The sequence below is a fragment of the Peromyscus leucopus genome, chromosome 19 (assembly GCF_004664715.2).
Source record: "Peromyscus leucopus breed LL Stock chromosome 19, UCI_PerLeu_2.1, whole genome shotgun sequence".
NCBI classification, from domain to species: Eukaryota; Metazoa; Chordata; class Mammalia; order Rodentia; family Cricetidae; genus Peromyscus; species Peromyscus leucopus.
In genome coordinates, this window is record NC_051079.1 from 49787121 (window position 1) to 49810539 (window position 23419).

Sequence of the window (23419 nt, forward strand, 5' to 3'; positions counted from 1 at the left end):
ATAGACCTATATCCCCTGGCTTGGGAGAGATGCATTTCTTAAGTTGAGGATTTAGAAAAATAATCAGCCAAGTTAGAGGATGTTATGTCTCTAAAATAGTCACCTTTAAACAGCAATAATAATGATTTCTTTGAAAATTACTCATCTGAGGTGGGTCCTTAAGAATTTAAATCTGCTGTGACAACAACAGATTCACCTCTTTTCTTATGAGAGCACTGACTGGAATGGCAGATGTGACAGTGACAGTCTCCTCCTCCTCCTCCTCCTCCTCCTCCTCCTCCTCCTCCTTCTATTCTTTTTGTTCATTAGTTTTGTTTTTCAAGACAGAGTTTCTCTGTGTAATGGGTCTGGTTGTCCTGGAACTTAATTTGCAGACCAGGCTGGCCTTGAACTCACAGAGATCCACCTGCCTCTGCCTCCCAAATGTTGGGATTAAAGCATTCCCCACCACAACCCGGCCAGCAAGCCTCCTCTGTTTAAATCACTTTTTTTTTCTGACAAGAACACAAAGTTGAATTGCCTAGGTTCTGTGCATGTATAATGAGACTCTACTGCATAGATAGAGAGGTGCACAGTTGAGCTGGTAGCCAACAGTAAGACCTACCATGAGTCATAATTAGACATTTCTGCATCTTAGCTCATTTACAAGCAGACATTAGTGTGTGAAGGACATTTTGAAGACATTGGCTACTATATGAAATTTCATATTACAGAAAATAAAGTATGAGAAAGGAGAAAATACAGGGACATCCTGCATATGATCATTGCTACAATGGTCTGTGAGACTAGACATAATATAAGAACTTAGAAAAAAGCAAGGCTGGGGATAAAGGGAAGCTGGAAGTCAGTGAGATTTTTGGCAAAAGCTATGGGAAGAAAATGATCCATGCAGAAAATAAAAATGAGAGAAAATTCATCTCACTGCTGAAGAGAGCAGACAACCCCAAGACCAGGGCTGAAGGTCTCCCATGGGGGGTTGGCTTTAGATTTCCAGATTTAAGCTTACACTCCCTCATGAACATTTCTTCAAGTAGGCTCACACTGTAGTGATTGGACACTAAAAGCCATCTGTTTTTAAATGTGAGAGATTTAACTTTAAATTTCAGCTTTGTCAGGTTTTGCCACTGAGATTGGCAGTGAGTTAATAAGACTTTCTGAGTCTCACTTTTCTTTGTCTCAAAAAAATAAAATGGAGGATAAAGACCTGATCTTGCAGGATTGTAGTCAGGAAGAAATGAGCTCAGCTGCTTGAGGGGGAACATTGTCCACTATGACTCAGTCCTGCTGTGAGCGGAAAGTGCTACCCGAGCTAATCACCATCTGTCTTTTTTACTTCTCTCAAGACACCAGAGCATCCTCTAATTGTTCTCCTCACACTGACTTATCCATCTATTCTCACTTATAAGATCAAACAAATGTCAGCTTTTAACAGCAACTCTGAGCATTGCTGCTTGTCTGGGACTTTCAATAGCTGCTTGCTTCGAGATATAACCACATTGCTTGATGTAGATAATTTTTAAATTTAATTCAATTAATTTTTAATTCAATTTAATTTATTTAGCAATTCATAAATGTAAGTATTGTATTTATGGTATTTATATCCAACCATCTTCCTACTTCAACAACCCCCCATGCCCTGCTTCCACACTCCCCCGACACCATACTGAATCTATTTAGTGTCACTCATATGTATATGTGTTTAAGGCTAAAGACTTGGCACTGGATAACCTATCAGGGGGTTCATCCCTGGAGAAGACAGATTTCTCCTTCTCTCTGCAATCTTGGCTGCCTCTAGCTCTTCTGAGGGGGGAGCCTTGAGATTTTCCCATTCGGGTTGGCCTGGCAATTGGTGTTATCATTATGCAGGTCTTCTTCAGTCAACAATATTATTGAGATTTCATAGGTGTAGTAGCTTCCTTGTCATATAAGGAAAAAAATATTTTGTAGCAGATGTCCTGGTCTTCTGGCTCTTACAGTCTCTTCACCCCCTCTTCCTCAATGTACCTGGAGCCTTAAGTGTAGGGTTATATTTTACATCTATCTACTGGAGTCGGATCCCCATGACCTGTGAGTTCTCTACATCTTAATCAGTTGTTGATTTCTTTTGTTTTTTTTTGTTTTTTTTTGGTTTTGTTTTTCGAGACAGGGTTTCTCTGTGAAGCTTTGCGCTTTTCCTGGGACTCACTTGGTAGTCCAGGCTGGCCTTGAACTCACAGAGATCCACCTGCCTCTGCCTCCCAAGTGCTGGGATTAAAGGCGTGCACCACCACCGCCCGGCCCAGTTGTTGATTTCTTAATGTTCCCTACCTGCTGCAAAATGAAGCTTCTCTGATGAAGGGTGAAAGCTCCAGTTATCTGTGGATATAAGGGTAGTAATTAGAATGCAGTTAGATATTTTATAGGGTTTAGGAAAGTAGCAGCATAGGTTCTCTCTTAGAGTCCAGTAGTTGACCAGCCCTGGGTAGTTGAGTACGTTTACAATCCTAGCATGGATTCTCTTTTATTGACTAGGCTGTAAGTCCAATTAGATGCCTGTTGTTCACCCCTGAGATGTGTCACCCTTGGACCTTTGGCCTCTGTGGTGGCACGTAGGCTTTACATTGGGTAGGAATGTTGTTCTGTCTTGGTAGATACATAGCACTTTCCGATACCATGGGAGTCATTCCTCAGGGAAGAAGCTTCTGTATCATATCCACTTTGTCTCCTGTGTTTGAAGTAGGCAGTGTTTTCAGCAACAGGGTTTTACCTTCAAGTTCTGGGATGAAACCAAGGGCAATGGTAATAGCTTGTACTGTTTTTAGTAGTCTCTTGACTACCCTGACCAACAACTTGAAGGGAAGTTTTCCATGTCTGCACTTGGGTTTCTTAGATAGTCTGTAGCTCTTGGGGAGAACATTATTACTGCTAATGGTATAACTTCATTTAAATGGTAAGTGTTACATGTATTACATATAAATTTGAAGTTAACATAAAATAATGCTTCTCTATAGCTTTTTCAAATATTTTTGTGCTATTTATCCCTCTCCTCTCCACAGTTCAAATGTCCCCCTATTTTTCCTATTTCCCCCTCATTACACCTGTGTCCTACTATCCCTCTGTGGACAATATTTTCATCAAATCTTCAAGAATTTCACACCATGTATTTTGATCTCCATCCCAGCTCCTCCTAGATCTACCCTTACCTCTCACATTGATGTCCTCCCTTAAAATAGCCTATCACCTCCAATGTGTGGGGCTCATGTACTCCTAAGTGAGGGCCGAGCACTGGAGCACAGTCTACCCACCGGGAGCCAGGCCCTTAAAGAAAACTGACTCCTCTTCCTGAGGAGTCCTCAACTGTCCATAGCTCCTCAGCTAAGTGTGGAGGTACATTGTCCTACTCAGTGCTGGAATGTGGATTGGCTTGATGCTCTACGTGTCCTGTGCAGGCAAACCAAGCAGCTGTGAGTTCACAAATGCACTGGTCCTGTCAGGTCTGGAAGATATGACTTATCCCTGGTCAGTCTTTCTGCCTCCTCTTTGCTACGGTGTCTGACCCTTGCTGTCTGTCTGTGTGGGGGGGGGGGCAATCTAGATATTTCGTTTGTGTCTGAGCACACCACTGACATTTACTCTCCACACTTTGACCAATTATGAGTTTATGTGCTAATCACCATCCACTGCACAAAGGAACTTTTCTGTTGAGTTATGAGAGTGGCAATAATTGATGAGTATAGATGGGTTTCACTGTCTGTTTCCTGTCTCTGCACCAAGCTTCCCTCCAGACCCTTCACCAGTCCTGCCTCTTGGCTCTGACCACTTTGACCTTTTTTTTCTGTTGTTTTCCAGGCATTGGCTCCTCTCTGTGCCTGGAAAGCTCCTTTGCCCTCTGTGTGACTTTCAGATTTTAGCTCAGTCATATATTCCTGCAGCAGAAGTCATCTCTGACCTCCTCAGACACACATTCTTTGTAGAACTCATTGTATTTTTTTATTAAATGCAGTTTTGTAATTTCTCCCACAAAGTCTTTTTTTTCTCCCTTGTGGGAAGAAGCTCCGCAATATGAACAAGGATGAGAGAGTGTTTGTGGAATCTGTGAAATTTGCATTTAATGACAATTTTGACAATGAAACAGTAGTTGCACATAAATATTTATTTAGGTATTTGGCAAATTTTTATTTTCTTTCCCCTAGTGGACATCAGAAACTTGAACTCCACAAGGAAGATGGGACTAGACAGTTTTTTGTCTTGTTTTCCTTTTCTTTCTCTCCAACATGATCCTATCCCAGGTGATACCCTCACTGAGCCAGAGGGTCCATCCTGAGCATTACAGATAATGCCTTGCCTGGAATAGCATGGTTTTATTTATCATATAGCTTCTGCTTTTACAGTGTTCCTCCTGGTCTTACATTTGAGCTGGATCAAGGCAGAGAAGGAGTGTCTTGGAGGGTCAGGGTTTGATGGCCTTATCATGTGAGTGAGGGTCCTGGCAAGACACACAGCCCTCCCACCTCAAGCTGTTGTGAGTAGTTTAAGAAAGGGTAGTACCTTTCACAAAAGGAGCCTCACTGTGATTCTTAATTATTGCCCAGATTATTGACTCCTGGGTCCAGTAAAAATACATAATTCCTTTAATATTAAAAAATGCATTTTTATGTCTGAAATTCTTATACTTCTTGGTACTTTAACAAATGACATATTCCTGAACTTTTAAAATAATTTCAAAACTATAATTACTCTGTTCAGTATAGTATGAGTCATGAGAGGTCAAACACTGTATTGTGTGAGGTTCCATGGAGAATGAAAAACAACCAACCAGCTATAAAAAAAAATGCTACTTTTGAAAGTACAATACAATGAAGCGTTGAAACTCCTGACAAATAGGATGTGCTAAGAGTTGTAACTGTTATCTGAGAAAAAAGAAAATTTCAGACTTAAATGTTAGTCACAATTACACTCATAAAATAAATGCATGTATAAGTATGTCTGAACATACAATATGAAAAAATCATTGAAGGAGGGAAGGAGAGAGAGATTGATTGACCAACCATGAGCAGATTGTCTTCATTCTGATCTTGCTTAGCCCCAGGTTAGTTTGTGACCTTATTCTTGCTCCATCCTGCCACTTTCTTTTCTTATTACAAGATTAAAAACAGTAGTACCTGAGCATTGCAAAAAATAATATGTCACCAATACACAAGCAGATAACATAGAGATGGCCCCACAGCCTGCCTACCACTTTGAAGTAACGACTGTGAACACAGCCACCTATAGTGACATCATGTGTAATAAATATATTTGCTTTGGTAGCTGCTTTGAATTTATGTTTTAGTGGTTTTTGAAGAAGGCTTTGTCTGTACAAATGCCAATGAACATTGGGACTGTTCTTCCCAACTTGCTTTTTGGATGACCCATTAGTGAAGCACTCTTTCTGACAGAAACTGAAGTGACGGACCACTTGACTGAAAAAACCTGGCATTAAGCACAGCTTTCTACAAAGATTTCAACAGTTTCATCCTGTCTGCCTCTTTCTAACTCTTCTCTCCTCTTGGTGTTCATGTTTATTTTTCCTGTTCACTATACCTTTGTCTCTACTTATACCCATTCCTCGTTGTTCTTATTCTATTCCTCAGCTCTGAACTCTTGTTGAATTTATCTTCAAGCTGAGTTCTTCCTGGGAGTTGGGGGCACTGGCAATATAAGTCTGAAACATAGAAATCCACAGGAAAAGAACTCTAGATGCTAGGTCTCAGTGTTCGAATCACACCTCCCTCAACACCTGCTCACCGTGATGTGGGAATGGACGAAGGTGGAGCTCTGTGACTGCCATATTCACTAAAAGCATGTAGTATGGAAGCTTGGTACTTCCCCCAGAAACTGGGACACTGTGTGGAGATCAGATTCCAACTTCTCTCAGGCTAGCTGAAGGCTTAGAGATAGCTTATAGAGTACTCACAATCAGATGGAAAAAATGCTATCTACTGGTTTCCTCTGTATCGACCAGTTATACCTTCATCCTTCCATTGGATTCTTAAATCGTATCTTATTTTAGACTTAACTGTCGTACCTCTGTTTTTTAACATGTTTGCAATTCTTCCTTTATTTGGCCTTAAATACAATTACTTCTAAAAGTCTAATTTATTAAAGAGACCATTACCTGTCAGAATGGCAGTATTTTCTTTGTTGTCAGTCTTCTTCTGCCACCCAGAAACTTGAAACAATCTATCTGCAAAACCTTCCACAGATTTTTGAGTCCTAGGTTTTTTTTTTTTATTTTTTGAAACAAGTTTCCTTGTAAAACATGTTCTTCTGACTCTGGGGCTGCATATTTAATCTCGTGCAAGAGATAAATTGTCTGGGTTGCTTAATGATCTCCCTGGAGCCTAACTCAATTGTGCAGTGTATAAATCAAATGTGTCAGTCATTGAGAACGTGTGTGTCACATGGTTCCATTTGTTTGCCCAATATCGCTGAGTGATTATTTTTCGCCGCAAGGAAAATGAGTAAGAGTTTCTTCTTTCCTCATTTTCTCATTAGTGATTGGTGTGGGAAGGCCCAGTCCATGGTGGGTGGTTCCATCCCTGGGTTTGTGGTCTTGGGTTCTATAAGAAATCAGGCTGAGCAAGACCATGGGAAGCAAGCCAGAAAGCAGCAGCACCCCTCCATAGCCTTCTGCATCATGTCCTGCCTCCAGGATCCTGCCCTGTTTGAGTTCCTGTCCCGGTTTCTTCCTACAATGAACAGTGCTGTGGAAGTATAGGCCAAATAAATGTCCCCCCCCCAATAGTTTCTTCTTCTCATATGCTCTTTGCAACCATGTCCACACATTGTACCTAACCTTCACATTGGTTCAGTTGGATCTCATGCTGGAGGGTATGAACTGTAATTTTTATATTCATTTCATCGCATATTTCTGGAGTGCTTACTAATTGCTGTAAACTCTTCTGGACACTGGAATTAGGTGCTGAATGACAGGAAAGGCTGTATGTGACTCACAGAGCTTTTAGTGCAGTGAGGGAACATAGTGATAGAAAATAGGTTATGGTAAAATTACGGATATTTAAGGAGCAATATGAGTAAATCCCCAAAGCTGTTGGGGCAGGCGCGCCATCCTCCATGGCATGGAAGTGTCTTCAGATGGTCAGATGGAAACTAAGTCCTGACTCCTTCTTAACTATGGGCTAACTGCATATCTTAGCCTTTGATTTTCCTCATACGTCCTTAGCATTTGCGTGGACCATTACAGATAAGCGTGGCAGCTCACCTTGCTCTTTTTTTTTTTATCAGTTTCTCCCTAATAATGAATGCTGAAAGAACCACATCTGTCTCATCAATCCTATGCTCTTGCTACAGGTTTATAGAGTGTCGGTTCTACACATGTTTGACTGAACATAGCGTGCTCTGAAATGGGCCTTGGTTTTTTGTTATGATTTTGGTGTTATTTTTCTTTTCTTCTGAAGAATTTGGCATAAGAAAAAATGGGTAAGAATGAGGCCTGGGGTATTTATTAGACTGCCCGGATGCATCCCAGCTTAAACAAATATGAATTTCATCATCTTGGAGGACCTACTTGAATTTTCTGGATTTCATCTAATTTGTAGAATTATGTTGATGTTAGTAACTTCCCTTAGGAGACTCGGGCAGTTGTGCAACATAAATGAGTGTATGTACAGTGCATCAGCAGGTACCACATGCCTGAATCGTTGAAATTATTATTATTTTTTTTTTTTTTTGGTTTTTCGAGACAGGGTTTCTCTGTGTAGCTTTGCGCCTTTCCTGGAACTCACTTGGTAGCCCAGGCTGGCCTCGAACTCACAGAGATCCGCCTGCCTCTGCCTCCCGAGTGCTGGGATTAAAGGCGTGCGCCACCACCGCCCGGCTAATCGTTGAAATTATTTTAACATTAGTATTTGCCTTAGAAATTTTCCAAATCCAAAGGTCTCATGATTTCTTCATAAGCCTTTACTCTTTGGCCAGAGAGTCACTTATTGTTGAAGAGTTACACATTTTCCCAGCCCTGTGTGGCTCCTCTCTTTCCTTTGAAGACCTTGTTTAGCTGGTGGCTCACTTGTACCTTTCTTTTTGTTCTTTCCTTAGTTTATTTCGGGGCTCCATGGTTCTCTCTCTATCTGCCTGTTCAGAAGGGTACCTTCAGCATCTTTCTGTCTCTCTTAAACCCAATAGGCTCAAAGTGGAAATTCTCATCATACCTTAATGATCTTTTCTACTTGGTACATCAAAGGATGCAAAGCATCACCATGAAATTACTGACATTGGACACAAAACAGTGTCCTACTTCTTGCCGCACAATGTGCTTCAATTAGTGTGGCATATGCTGCAGATAATTGGGGTATTAGAGAAGTGAGTGGCAATCACAGTGCAGTTAAAGAAACACCATGTGAAAACAGCAATGGTAAAAATGATGTAGAAATGGGGAGCCCATCTCTGATTGGAGGAAAAGGACACATTCAGAGATCTGTTCTAAGGCATGGCTGGATTGTGGAGGAAGGGCTACTGCCCAGCCATTAACCCTACATAGTATAAAAGTATCTATCTGTCTATTTATATATAGACAGAGAGGGGGGATATTTCTGTTTATCTTGTGATTAGTTGTGAGTATGGAACATTGACCCCAGAACTCATAAGCAACAGCATATATTACATCTTATATGTGATAAACTCCATCATTCACAGCCATCTACCTGTAGGGAAGAACTCATTTAGTATTTGTGTCTTAGACTCTACTATAGTTAAAGATGCTGTTCCAAGTGTTTTCATATGATATGGCAAATAGCTTAGAGCCCAAGTTCCAAAATGTAGCTGAATTTATTTAGAATACACACATACACATGTGTATACATATGCTTATGTGCTGGGAACTTCCTATGTTTTCAACATATTATTTCATTAGTTCTCACAGTGAGTGGATGGTGTAGCATCCTTATCCCAGTTTACAGATAAGGAAACTATCTTGGAGAAGGTCAATAGTTAGCCCTGAGATTAGAGGGAATGAGAGGTTAAGGTAAAGGAAGTCAGTGCCCATCTGTGAGGAGACATAAAATTGACTGCTAAGGTCTCCGCTAATTCTGAAAATCCAGGATTCGTGTTTGGTCTGAGTACTTCTCTCTTTCCTGTGTTTGAAGTGCAAGGAATGAAGAGGTAGGCTTTTCCTCAGTGGCAGGAGTGGTAAAGCGATTAGCATGGAGTTTAAAATACACTGCTGTCTTCTAAGACTTATCAAAATAAATTGTGTCTCTAGAGACATTTAAAAGCAATCAGATCCCACATTTGCATGTGGCTGTGGTTGGAGAAGCTTCAGGTTGTCTACCGATGGGGATTTTAATGGAGTTTTATGAGCAAAGTTTGAAATGTTTTGCATAAGAACTTAGTTTGCAAATACCTTTGCTACATTCTAGTTAATTCTGGCCATCTGGAACCTAATTTATCATTAGAATATTTATTAAGTCACTTTGTAAAAGTAATTTTTGGTAAATAGAAAATATCCTCTAAAAGGCAAAAGAGCAGGTTTTGTATATTAATCTACTCCTGAGATGAACCACAATTCTGGTTGCTAAACAACATCCATTCAGCCTGAGAATCGACACCCCTTCTCTTTGTTGTAATTCTTTCTTAGAAAAATATGCTGCAGGATTGAACTGGATGGACATTTCCAAGTTTTGTGACCTCTTCTTCATCCAAACTCTTTTTTAAAAAAGTATATTTTGCCAATTCTTTGAGAATTACATATAGCGTAGTTTGATAATATTCACATATCTTCTCTAAACTCCTCCCAGGTCCACCTTCTCCTTCCTTTCCTGCCCCCTTCAATTTTGTGTCTTTTTATGTTTTGAAAGAAGGCTGTCTCGAAACAGATGTCCTGATCCTCTGGCTCTTACCACCTTTCTGCTGTCTCTTCCACTGCATTCCCTGAGCCTTCCACATAGGAGCTGTGCTGTAGATACATCTGACAGGGATGACACCCATGGTCAGCTGGTCCCTACATTTTGAGCAGTTGTGGTTTTCTGTGCTGGTCGCCATCTACTGAAAAAAGCATCTTCTTTGATAAAAGCGAAAGCTGCACTTACCTGTGGGTATAGGATAATTATTTAGAATGCAGTTAGCAATCATCCTGCTTTGAGAAAGTGGCAGTAATTGGTTCTTTTCTCTGTCCCATGACCTCACCTTGTTGGCTATGTTTACAGTCCCAGACAGGAATTCTCCCTTGTTTGAGGGGGTCTTGAGTACAACTGGATGGATGTTGGTTACCCTCAAAATGTCAGTATCACTGTTGCCACTCTCAGAATATCTCGCCATGCCTATCCTTGTGGTTCATAGGTTTTACAGCCAGGTAGGACTAGTAATGGTTTGTCTCCCCTGGGAGCTTCCAAAGCTGCTTCTGAAGCGTGTCTGCCCTCATGAAGCTCACAATCCAGTAAAGTAGACTTTCTTACTCTTTGTCCTAGGTTGTTTTTTGAGGAGGTACAGGTGCCCTTGCTTCAGTGTGCCAAGCCAGGCTATATTGAGCTATGGTGGACATGGAGAAAGGCAAAAGAGTATTGTGCTCTTTGGTAGAATGCTACTCTTAAAAGAAAATGACATGTTATAGAACATACCAAAGCTATGGAGCCCCTACTATTGATGAAAAAAGACATTGAATAAATTAGAGGTTTTCAGTATCAGCACATTGACACTGTAGATCAGATAGTTGTTGTTGGAGGCTGTTCTGTGCATTGGTTGGTGGCAAACCTCAATCAACTCAATTCCAATAGTGTCTGCTTCAAGGGAGGCTGTGACAACAAAAAGTTGTCTCTAGATTGCCAAAAGTCCCCTAGTAAGCAAAATCACTCCTAGCTGAAAACGACTGAGATTTGTTTTGTTTGTTTATTTTTGCATATATAAAGTGTGACTTCAAAGGAATATAACAACTCTTTTTAGATGACCACAAGGCAATCATGTATGTTAAGATTTAAACAAAAATGTTAAATTAGGCCAGAGGGATAATACTAGAAGAAATAGAAAATCATTTTTAGACAGAAATTTATTAGCTTCAGGATACTCAGTTTTATAACATCCTCTGGTAGAACTTATTGAATCCTCGGGTCCTGGTAAATTACAGGAGGCTTGGCTACATACCTCACGTTAGTGGGATTTAAGCATTTTGCATTTCTGAGTGTCTTCATTTGCTTTCTGTTGTTGTGATAAACACCATGACCAAAAGCAGCTCACGGAGGAATGGTTTATTTGACTTAAATATCCCAGGGCATAATCCACTGAGGAAGCCAAGGCAGGAACCCCAGGCAGGGATCTAGATGGAGGAACTGAAGTAGAACCCTCCAGAGAATCCTGCTCACTGCCTTGCCCCTTGTGGCTTGCTTGGTCTGCTTTCTTATATTGCCTAGGACCACCGGACTAGGGGTAGTGTCATCCACATTAGACTGGGCCCCTCCCAAATCAAACATCAGTTCAAAAAGTACCCACAGATGTGCCTACAGGCATTTTCTTAACTAAGGTTCTTCTTACCAGGTAACTCTAGCTTGTGTTCAGTTGACAAAACTACAAAACTAACCTGGGAATATAGCGGTCTTCAAATCCTGAATATTTTCCATTTATTTCTAAAGCAGGTATTTAAGGAATTAAAAGAAATCTGTTGGGGATTTTGGAGAGATATCAGAGTGAAATGATAGCAGTCATAGTCCAACTGGCTTTTCAGGTAGTCTGTCTAAGCCCAATGCCAACAACTCTTACCCATGCAGAGTGTTGTCCACACACACTTTTTACTTGTATTCCTTCATTGGATACATTTGTGTATTTCCTCTTTTTAAAAACTCATGAGGGGCTAGAAAGATATCGTAGTCAATATAAGTACATTGCTATGCAACCAGAGGAACTTAAGTTCAACCCCTAGAGCACATGTAAAAAGTTTGGGTGTGGTGGCACATGCTTGTAATCTCAGGATTGGGGAGGGAGATACAGGCAGACCTCTGGGACTTTCTAGCCAGCCAGCTGAGAATACTTGGTGAGTTCCATGCCAACAAAAAATTCTTTTTCAAAAAACAGGTGAATGGCAACCAAGATTGACCTCTGGCCTGTGCACACAAATGCACACAGGTTTAGATAAGATAAATTTATTAAGATAAAATAAGATAAATTTATTAGGGTACACAATATTTTGGGGAACACAATACCACCACATTTCCTCTCTTTTTGTCTAAAATTTAAAAAAAGCTTATAACTAATACAAGAAAAACTATCTCCAATAAGTATATGCAATATACAGTCAAGATTACATTAACATTGTCTAGTCCATTAATATTTGACAGATTCAGACAAAAACTCCATTATGTATATTAACAATGTCCAGTTCAGTAACATCTGGTAAACTCAGACCAAAAAATTATTAGTTATCTTATTTAAAACAAGTAGTTCCTTTTTAAAAGTAGATTCCATAATCTCCCTTTTTATCTTATCATATCCATATTCTCTCTTTTTTCTTTTCATAATAGATTCAGTACACATGCACATACACACACTCATTCACACACTAGTTATGAGCATTGTATAATGTTATATAAATAGGGCCTTTGGTAAGGAAGTCAGTGGTAACTGTTATGATTAATGCATCCAGTGTGCTTTATAGGTGTTCTAAGAACACTTGTCAATTTGAACAGTAACTTCTTACTAATGGTGCTACCAGGTATGCTGTAGAGGAAGATCATAATAGGGCAGTTTCCTTCTTTTTTTTAACTTTTCTAAATTCTTTCCTTGAAAGAAAATATTTTATGATATGAGGAAAGATATTCAAAATCTATAAGGTGGCTTTTTGAGGATTCTGCCAGTAAGACTCTTCAGCATTCATGTCAATGTTGTGAGTTTTAGTTAAGAATCTCATATTTCATAGTTTTTTGCCCTATGATAAAAATTCAAAAAATCATATTATGCTTACTGTAGGATAGAGAAAGAAGTTTAAGTCAAATATGAATCTGGGCATGATCACACGTTTTTATTGTGTATATACTAACCTAGCACTCAGAATTTCTCTAACCTAGTTTAAAATTAAACAAAATAAGTCATTTCCTCCTCTTTACTATTGTTAGTATTTTAAAGAAAGAGAATAATAATTTTTGTCACCTTTCTCGACAATCCAAGTCTATGCAAGAGAAAGTTTCCATAGCTGCCTGTGCAAGGTACATCCCTGCATCCCACCCTAGACCCTGAGGATGGAACTATCCCAACTGTACTTCAGGTATCCATTTTCCAGGACTGACTGTATCTGCAAATTGTATAAAGGTTTGGAAAACTGTGTACTGATCTATAGCATCACCCTCAAAGTTACATTTTAAAGGGAATTTGATACTTACATTTGTTTCTCTGTAGCAGCAAATCATACTAATCTAGAGCAATGCTAATCAAGGCACAGCACATTTGAACAGGGTGGAATAACATGCAGGATTGCGAGTCTGGGAGTTAGAGAGGAGACCATTTGTGGAAGCAGAGGAAGTCTAATACCTTAGGCACAATATAAACACAAAAGACAGTGAGCAGTGAATTCCAAGAAAGGCTCAGGCTGCAGTAAATAAAGGGAGTGTAGTTTCAACAAGTAGACAATAACTAACAGTGAGATGTTTGCAACATTATATGCCTAGCTTTGGAGAAACAATTAAATGATCACTGTCAGAAACAATGCATGTGAATTCTACTTGTGACTCCTTGGCTTGAGCCCATCACTTGGTCTCATGCTAACGTAGGGAAACTCAGAATTGCATGCACCTCTAAGGGGGATTGGTGGGTACTTATCTGAAAGTAGCATTGACTCACCAGTGAAAATATACACTCCAGATGATTCTCTAGCAAGCTGATTCAGGAGGTCCTTGAGATCTGCATTGGCCTTCTCAGATAAATCTGTTGCAGGGGAAAGCAGAAGGGATAATCCTGGACAACAATTTAAGGAACACAGAAGTACAACATCTTATCATAACCATCAAGAGGAAGGGAACAAATCCAAGATAGGTCGAATTATAGTCACAGAGGCTAGAGGTACCAGGGTCCAGTGGTCTGGAGGGCTGGAGAAGTTTTTCCAATCTCTGAAAGTGGAATTGTGTCTGAGGTAGAATAGACCTTCATGCAGATCAAGCTGCTCAAGACTTTGGGAGATGAAGAGGCATGTGGCGCCAACTCAAGGCAATGACCTTCAGATGCAATCTAAAACATATTTATGTACTAACAGAATATATAAGCTGTGTGCTAATATTCTTATTGTATGATTGTCTTTTCTCTTTCCTTTCTCTTTCCTATTCCCTTCCCTTTCTTTCTCCTCCTCCTTCCATTTATTCCCAATTTTCCTTCCTTACTTTACTCTCTACCCCCTCCTCCAATTCTTTTTTTCTCTGATGCTGCCCCTTCTTTCCATCCCTTCCTGCTCCTGTCTCTTCCTCCTCTCCCCCGTCTATTATCTTTCCCTTCTCCCTCTCATTTCTCCTTGCCCGTGGTCCGCCCCTCATTGTCTCTCCAGGTATTATGCCATCTGCTGCCAACCTTTGGTTTATAGAAGCAAGATGACCCCTGTCCGCATCGCACTAATGTTGGGAGGCTGCTGGTCCATTCCCATGTTTATATCTTTTCTCCCCATCATGCAAGGCTGGAACAAAATTGGCATTGATGATGCGGTGAGTATCCATGCAGATGCCATGTGGATATTAGCCAGTCAACTTTGCCAGCCATTCTAGATAAGCAGATAATACTAAATTTGTTATCTATTTTAATGGAGATATTACAATACTGGTCTGAGCCACATTTCTAAATGTCTACTGTCAGTCTCAACTCAGCAAAATGTTAGCCAGGGTCATCTGAATTATCTTCCCAACTAGGCCTTGTGTCTTTGAAAGTTTATTTATTTATTATTTGAGAATTTCATACATTAACACAATATATTTAGATCACATGAACCCCTAGGCACCAAAGTTTGGATTTCTATATCTATCTTAATTTCTTTCCTGTGCTATGAGAAAATACCTTCAGAGACTTGAAATTCTCATAATACAGTTTTTTCATTTGCTTGGTTAGAGTTACACCAAGATATTTTATATTATTTGAGGCCATTATAAAGGGTATTGATTCTCTTATTTCTTTCTCAGCCCTTTTATCATTTGTATATAGCAGGGCTACTGATTTTTTCTGAGTTAATCTTGTATTCAGTCACTTGACTAAAGGTGTTTATCAGCTTAGGAGTTCCCTGATAGAATTTTTGGGGTCCCTTATATAAACTATCATATCATCTGTGAATAGAAGTACCCTGAAAGAAAGAAGTTAAGGGAGAAATGCCTTATTTTAGCTCATGGTTTGATACCATCGTCCATCATGGCAGAGAAATCAAGGCAGTAGGAGGAACCTGAAGCAGCGAGTCCTATAATGTCCACAGTCAAAAGAGAACAATGAATGTTCACTACTGCTCAGTGCGCTGTTTTGGCTTCCACATTCCAGAACCCCTGCCTGGAGAATGGTCCTACCCACAACTAAGATGGGTCTCCCCATATCAGTTAACATGCTCAAGATAAATCTCCACAGATATACCCAGAGGCCCTTCTTGATGGTGATTCTAGATTCTGTCAGGTTGACAATTAATTCTGATCAACACTATGTCCAACTTTACATTGCCCAGTTTCAGCAAGAACGCTGGTAAGTTGGTTTAACTAGACTCCCCCATCCTCAGTAAAGTACCAGGCACTTTATCCTTCCTCGTCCCTGTTCCTGATTGTCCTGGCTTGTCTTCAGCAAGAATCCTGCTAAGTTGACTTAGCTAGAATCCCACCTGCTTCTCACATTTACGCTTCATAATTTTCTGTCCACTGATCCTCACCAACCAAATCCTTGGCTATAAATCCCTGCATTGTTTTGTTTAGAGTTGAAGCTAATCTCTTTCTGCAAAATCGCAGTATTTACTCTTGTTTATGAAAATAATGTAGAACAAAGGCTGCTTTAGCAAGTGTTTCAAATAATTTTTTAATATTTCTGTATATTGGGCAGGACAGTGAGCACTTTACATGTAACCCCAAAAGAATCCTTTTAAGAAAAGTATAATTATGCCCATTTAAGATGAGTGGGTTAAGCTGCATTCCCCATGCCACGTAGTTTTTCTGTAGGAGAACAGGGATTTGATTTTAACAATCAGTTCTCAGAACTTGAGGTATATCATATGTCCTGAGACACCTTCATCCTATTTCATGTTCAGAGTCAATAAGGTCTGCAGTGCCTGAAGAAAGACTCGCCAGATGAATGGAGTCTGCCAGGAAATGAACAGAGTCCTGCACTGGAAGTCAGAGAGTTAATCTGTGAGCCCAGCTCTGTTAATGTTCAACTTCCTTAAGGAGTATATTAAGGAGGGAAGTTGGAGGCCCGGCATGGTGGTGCACACCTTTAATCACAGCACTTGGGAAGCAGATCTCTGTGAGACCGGGGCCAGCCTGATCTACAAAGTGAGTTCCAGGATAGCTAGAGCTGTTACACAGAGAAACCTGTCTCGAAAAAAAAACAAAAAAGAAGGGAAGTTGGTGCTTAGTGAAAATAGTGTCTAATATAAGTGAGATGGGGACATGTGCTACATATACCATGCATTGTCCAAACCCTGGGTATTGGTTTTCCAGAGAAATAGAAGCAATAGGATGTATGTATGTATGTATATATGCATTATCTATCTATCTATCTATCTATCTATCTATCTATCTATCTATCTATCTGATATCTATTTGTTCCTTGCCATATATCTGTCCATCTATTCACTATATTCTTAGTGAAAGAAAAAGTAGCAGAGACAGATAAATAGACATATTGTAACTGGTCCACATGGTTGTGGAAGTTGACAAGTCTCAGCAAACTAGAGACTCAGGAAAGCCAATATTTCAGTTCAAGTCCAAAGATAGGAAAAACTGATGGCCCTCATTAAGACAATAATAGAGCAGCTCCCTTTCAATCAGCTTCCTTGTTCTGTTCAGGCCTTTAATAGGTTGGATGCAGTGCTGAATTGGAAGAGAACTGATTTATACAATCTGCCAATTCAGAGCTTCATCTCAACCAAAAATGTTGCCATACTCAGAATAGGATTTTACCAAACATCTGGGTACCCCATGGCTTAGTTATATTGACACAAAACATTAACCATCTCACTGTCAAAATTTATCTGCCAGAGTTCTACTCTGGCATACAAGAAGCATATTGACAATTAAAACGGACGGTCTGGATCCATTGCCAGGGCTATGGAAGATGACATGTAGTCACATAAAGCCAGTCCTCTAGATGTGGGGAAGAAGCCAAAAGAAGAGGCTGAGAATGAATTCTGGCCCAAAAGGACCAGAAAAGAGAGAATTCCCCTTCTTTTCTACACATAACGGTTTTAATTTCCTCTTTGAATAAGAAACTACATTCAAATGAATCCCATGGCCAGGACTTACATTTCAGAACAAGGAATTCTTGCTGAAAATATACTAGTGGAAGGGACTCTCTACTGGGGGAACCTGTAGATAATTTCTTCAGTCCCATACTCTTTCTTTCAGAATGTTGGGTTTTGTTTTGCTTTTCTGTTTGTTTGTTTTTTCATCTGGAGGGGAAATGAAATGTCAATTTTCAAAAAAAAATACTATTATTCAAATAACAGTAATAACAATGGTCAACAAATGTTTATACTTACTGTGTATCAAGTCCCATGTTAACCACTCTTCCAGTGAACCTCATTAAGGACATTCTTGGCTCAGTTGAAACACAGAAGTTGAGAGGTAGTCTTGGGCCAGATTATGTTTGTTTTGTTTTGTTTACTTTGAACAATAGTAGGGTGGTTTGTTTTTTTTTTAACTTTGAAATTGGGGGATTCAGAAGAACCATCATAGCTAGTCTTCAGAAAACAGTGATAGGGCCACAGGAAACTGGGGAAGCACTGAGGAAAGACTGCAACAGCCCTGCGAAGGGATGAGGGTGACACGGAGTAGGGTGACAGTGTCCTGAAGTGGTGAGAAGTTTCGAGAGTTTAGATGTTCTCTCACTCTGTGTTTATTGGGCCCGTGCATATCTAGGTGTTGGGCCTGCATTACTGAGCAGAGCTGGTAATGGGCCAAATCCTTGTAACTTGATGTCCAACCAGGGAGATGCCCACAACAAGCGCTACACTGAAAATAAGAAGACATCTAGAATGTTGGGCAACAATGGCTATACTTTACCTCAGTTTGGGGCTGGAGGGATGGCTCCATAATAAGAACGTATACAGGCCCTGCACCACTCATGACTGCCTGTAACTCCAGCTCCAGGGAATCCAACACCTCTGGCTTTTTTGGCAACCTGTTCACACATGCACGTGCCCACATGTGGGCGCATGCACCCACCCACACACACAATTTTCAAATATTAAATCTTTAAAAGGTGGGTTGCTAGCAGATTGAAATTCTAAATAGGGAGTTAGAGTAGGCTCTATTGAGAAAGTGACATCTGAATAAAGACTTTAAGGAGATGGTGGAATTATACTTGTAGGTATCTTGGATTCGCACACAGTGGACATAAAATAGCTGGTACAAAGGTCCAGAGGTAAGATGTGCCTGCTGAAGGCCATTACAAAGTTAATTTGGAGGTAATAAAACAGGAAAGGAGCTTAAGAGATGATAAAATAAAATAAATGGAGGAGATAATGCATTGTTCTGTGGGACAGTTAAGGCATCAGATTTAACTGTGAGTGATATGGAGTCACTAGAGGGTCTGAGTATATTAGTAGTATGATTTATAACATTTTTTAAGAATCCTCATTTTTCTGTTAAAAAGCAAACATTAAGGAAGTCTGCTAAAGTGATGTCATGGTAAGAGACAATGATGCTATAGTTTCAGTGGAAGCAACTGCAACTGTGATTCAGAATATAGGTGGATTTTTAATATGAACAGGATCTTCTGTATGGTTAGAACAGAAATGTGAAAAGAAAACCTTAGTTCAATACAATCAAGATTTCGGTCAGCACAACTGGAAAAATGGAGTGAATGACTCTTGATTTCAGCTGGAAATTCCAGGTTGAAAATACCATAGGTAGGACAGGTTTTGTGGGTTACAGAAAACATGATATAAGTGTTTAATGGCTGCTGGATGTTTTAGTGCAACTCTCAAGAAATTAGCTTAATATCAAATCATGATATTTATGGGAATTCTCTATCAGAAAGAAACTACATGTTAAGGCATTCTCAGAGCTAGATGCTATTTAAACCCATACAAGTAGACATAATCATCTAGGGAAATAAAGATATATAAGAGAAAATGTCTAAGAAGTGAAAAGCCAGAAATGTAGGGTTGGAAGGTATAACTAAGAAGGAAGCAAAAGAAGAGGGAAAAATTCTAGAAAGCTGTTTAAAAAAAACCCATCATAAGTGAGGACAGAGAATGTTATTTCTGAGTATGATAACAACTATCCCAACCATAACAATAAGGATGAATAAAATGCATTATAGCCATAACACTTGAGAAGCAGATGCATGAGAAATTCTGGTCCAAGCCAACTTAAGCTACACCATAAAAACCCTGTGTAAGCCTAATCCAGACCAAATCCCAGCATGGAGTGGGAAGATGCACACACAATCCCACCCTTAGCTTTGGAGTGATTGGTCATTGTTAGATGCTGGGAAAGGAAGGATCAGATTCTCTTAGAGTGTAACTCCTGGGAAGTTGACTATGCTCCAGTTGAAGACCATAAATCCAAGAATATGTTAGGTAGCACAAATTGATCTGGAAGGCTCTTTTTGGGGGAGGGGTTGGGGAGAGGAGTGGATAGAGAAGGTGGTGGATGTGGAAAGAGTATAGGTGGTGGATTGGTGAATGTGAGCAAAGCATGCTGCATGTAACTAGAAACTCTCAACAACAGATAAAATGTAAAAGAAACCAATACATTTTTAATGAATGTTAGCTGAAGATGCTTTTACATGAGGAAAAATTTCAGCAAAATTTTTATTCCAAATATTATTTAAAGAAAAACGTTTCAGTCCCATTCTCTACAATTATTGAGCCTAAGAAGACTAGCATGGATTGAGCCTGAAGATACAATTGCAAGAATGTGGGCTAATAGAAGCTGGGAAGTAGCTCACTGTTCTAATCTAGTCTCAGAGGAGGAACAAAAACACTAATCAGGAATAGAAGCAGAAACTCATCCCTTCTTTTCCAAGAAATACATTTCAGTACATTTATATCATATGGACAAGGAAGCCCAAGATACCATTCAGGATTGACCTGTTGGCCAGTAGGTTTCCCGAAGATGCTCACACAATAAAGGCTATTGGCAATCATCCTGTTACCCATCAGAACTTCATAGTAAGACCCTATTGCTGAAGACACCACATCCTTGAGTCGTAAAACATGGAAAATCAAACCAATACTGACTTGGAAGCTTCATCCCTACTGGCTAGCTTTCACAGTACTGGCAGAGGTTATACATGCTACCAGAGGAGAAAAGTAATCATTAGTCATACCCAGCTGTGAATTCTGTAAACTATAATAATGACTGGCCTAGAAAGACATACTCACTGGTGCAATAGTGGCATGAATCTTGTAGGAATAACCAATCACTTTCTGATTGAATGTATGGCTACCTTCACAAGATGAAACCCATACCTTCCCTCATTATCAGGCAAAGAGCCTATGGATGGACAGGTCATAGACCCTGAAAAAGAACCTATTTGTGAAATTATTAAGGCCACTCCACATAGTTAAAATGGAGATTTATTTAGTGGCATAACTTACAAATGAAGGAATAAGTAGGTGTTATATATATAAAGGATGTTTCCTTTTTCTGATGATTTCCTGCAATTGTATGAATAATGAAGTTAATTCTGTATTATCAGGAATAAATTCAGCAGTTTCAATATGTAAAACAACTCTCTCTGCATATTGAGAGTCAGTGACTATACTGAGGGGTTCTGTGAAGTCCATCAGTACCATAAGAATGGCATACAGTTCTGCCTTTTGTACAGAGCTGTATGGACTTTGTACCACTTTACTTAAGTCTCCTGATTTATAGCATGTTATTATATTATTCCTAGAAACATGCATTGGCCTGTATTTTTTTCTGAGAGTGCAGGAATTTTAATCTGGGTATTCCACTGTTGTAACAGCTCTCGGCCCCAAAGATTTACTGCTACATTTGTTACATATAGCTTCAACCTTCCTCTCTGTCCTTCTGGCCCTATGCATTCAACCCATCTCGAACTCTGTTTTATCTGAGATCAGGTGCCAATCCCTAAAAGTTGGACATCTACCTCTTGAAGAGGCCAATTCGGATGCCATGATTTGGGTGTAATTATAGTCACATCCGCACCTGTGTCTACCAGGCCCTCCAGAACCAGGCCATTAACTCAAATTCTAAGCTTTGGTCTTTGTTCATTTATGGAAGTCTGCCAAAATATTTGTTTTATAGTGTTCTTTGTAAACTGTGATCCATCTATCAAAGCTGTTTTATCATCCATTGCAGTATCGGTTTTTACATTAGGCATTGGTTTATTCAGTTGTCCTGAAGAGGAAGTTTTTCCAAAGTGGCTGGGAATGTTCATACTACGTTTGATTTGGGGGCCTGCAAGAGGCCCCCTGAGGCATTTCCTGTCAGTAAAGGGTTGCCTTGTATATCTATTTTTGATCTGCACTCATTGGTCCAATGTTGGTCTTTGCCATACCTTCTAAATAATCTAGGAGGTGGTTGGGGGTCTTCTGTTTAGTCTATTCCTAAAAGGAATATTACTTCTAGTACCCCATGTACAGTTTTTACTTATATGACCTGGTATACCACATTTAAAACATTTGGTACCACGGGGCCTTCTTCCACCTCTGGGATTTGTCTTTCCTATCCAAGCCTCATTACTGTAGTTAAGAGACTCAACACCATTAGTATACTTAATCTATTCCTTCAAAGGAGCTGGTCTGATCTTTAATGGTGTAAGTATTTTTCTGTATTCTGCATTAGCATTGTCAAATGCCAAGGACTCAGTTAATATTTTTTTAATACTTTATATGACACAGCTTTTGTTATAGCTGTGTTTAGTCTTTGTAAAAAATCAGTGAAGGGTTCATGTGGTCCCTGAAATATCTTTGTGTATAACTCAGTTGGTTTTCCAGGTTCTGGAATTTTTTCCCAAGCATTTAGAGTTGCTGTACGGCATAGGGATGTTGTATGCTCATAATAGGAAAATGTCATTCATCATACAGGCAAAAAGGTTTTTAAACTCTTGTGAGGTAATGTTGTTGGCCATATTACAAGAATTACTCAAAATTTATTAGTCAATTTTAAGGTATAAAATTATCAAGTGTGTTTACTTGAAATAAGACACCACTTTGCCTATCTTACCTTTCCATAGTTCTGGGGGGTGTTATAGCACTTTTCAGCCAGAAGAAGGCGTTAGTATAGCGCTAAAGCAGGTCCTGTTGAATGCCTTGGCTGGCAGCAGAGTGAACACAGGCAGCAGGCAGTTTTTCCGGTGACCCCCTGGAGCTTCAGGGCGTGGAGACTTTCAGGAAGCTCTAAGCCTCTCTCTGCCTGTATAGACAATAGGTCTGCCAGCAGGCATAATGCCCTGTCTATTTTAACTAGGTAAAACTGTGGAAGCCTCAGGCTAGGACAGGGAGCGGCAATCAGGGAAGAGAGGGAATGCCCCACTCACAGCAATCTCTCTGGTCTGGGGATAAACTTGCTGAGGAACTGAGACTGGATTAGCTCCTTTTCAGGAATGGAACTGTGTAGGTTTTTCCTGGTTTTACGGAACTCTGCAGGCGGTAACCTGCAGCTTCAAGCACCTGCCAGCGGGGGAGGAAGCTAAGGGCGGGAGCCACCCAGGCCTTTGGAATTTGCCCCACATGAGTGCCAGATATTGGTGAAATTATTAAGGCCACTCCACATAGTTAAAAGGGAAATTTATTTAGTGGCATAACTTACAAATGAAGGGATAGGTAGGTTGCAGGGTCTGGGAAAGACGTAGTGCATTCCGGCGGTGAACTCTGCTTGGACTACCTCCAGCGTCCAGGGTCAAGGAAACAAGAGAGGGTGGTGCATCTGGATCTCAGGTATTCAGGGCCCTCTCTTGGCCCCGCCTTGTAGGTGTAACAGTTACTGAAGCCTCAATTGGGGTTGGAGCTTCCAGACCAAAGATGGAATGGCTACCCACTACAGAACCTATTACTATTATTCTGCTAAATGGATATAGCATTAAACTATCTCCTAATGACATTATACACATAGATTAAGGCATCTCTCAACCCTCATCAGAGAAGCTTCTATTTGTAGTAGACCCTGACCAACACAGATACCCATCCCTAATCAATGTTCAGAGAATAAAAGACTATAAAATGTTCAGTCCTAAAAAGAACACATGTACCACACTTCCCCCTCCAAAGACTCAAGGATCATTGCATAAAGAATATAAGAGTCAGATGTTTTGGATGACTACAACA

At 40.0% G+C, this 23419-nt stretch overlaps 1 protein-coding gene across 4 annotated transcripts in view; it reads left to right on the forward strand.

Annotated features, from left to right (window-relative positions):
- The window catches only part of Htr4 (5-hydroxytryptamine receptor 4), a 204860-nt gene that overhangs the window by 110940 nt on the left and 70501 nt on the right, over positions 1 to 23419 (forward strand). For all 4 annotated transcript variants that reach the window (XM_028890134.2, XM_028890136.2, XM_028890133.2 and 1 more), the window contains exon 5: positions 14489 to 14642. In XM_028890134.2, coding sequence (XP_028745967.1) covers positions 14489 to 14642 — 154 coding nt within the window. The remainder of the gene's footprint in view (positions 1 to 14488; positions 14643 to 23419) is intronic.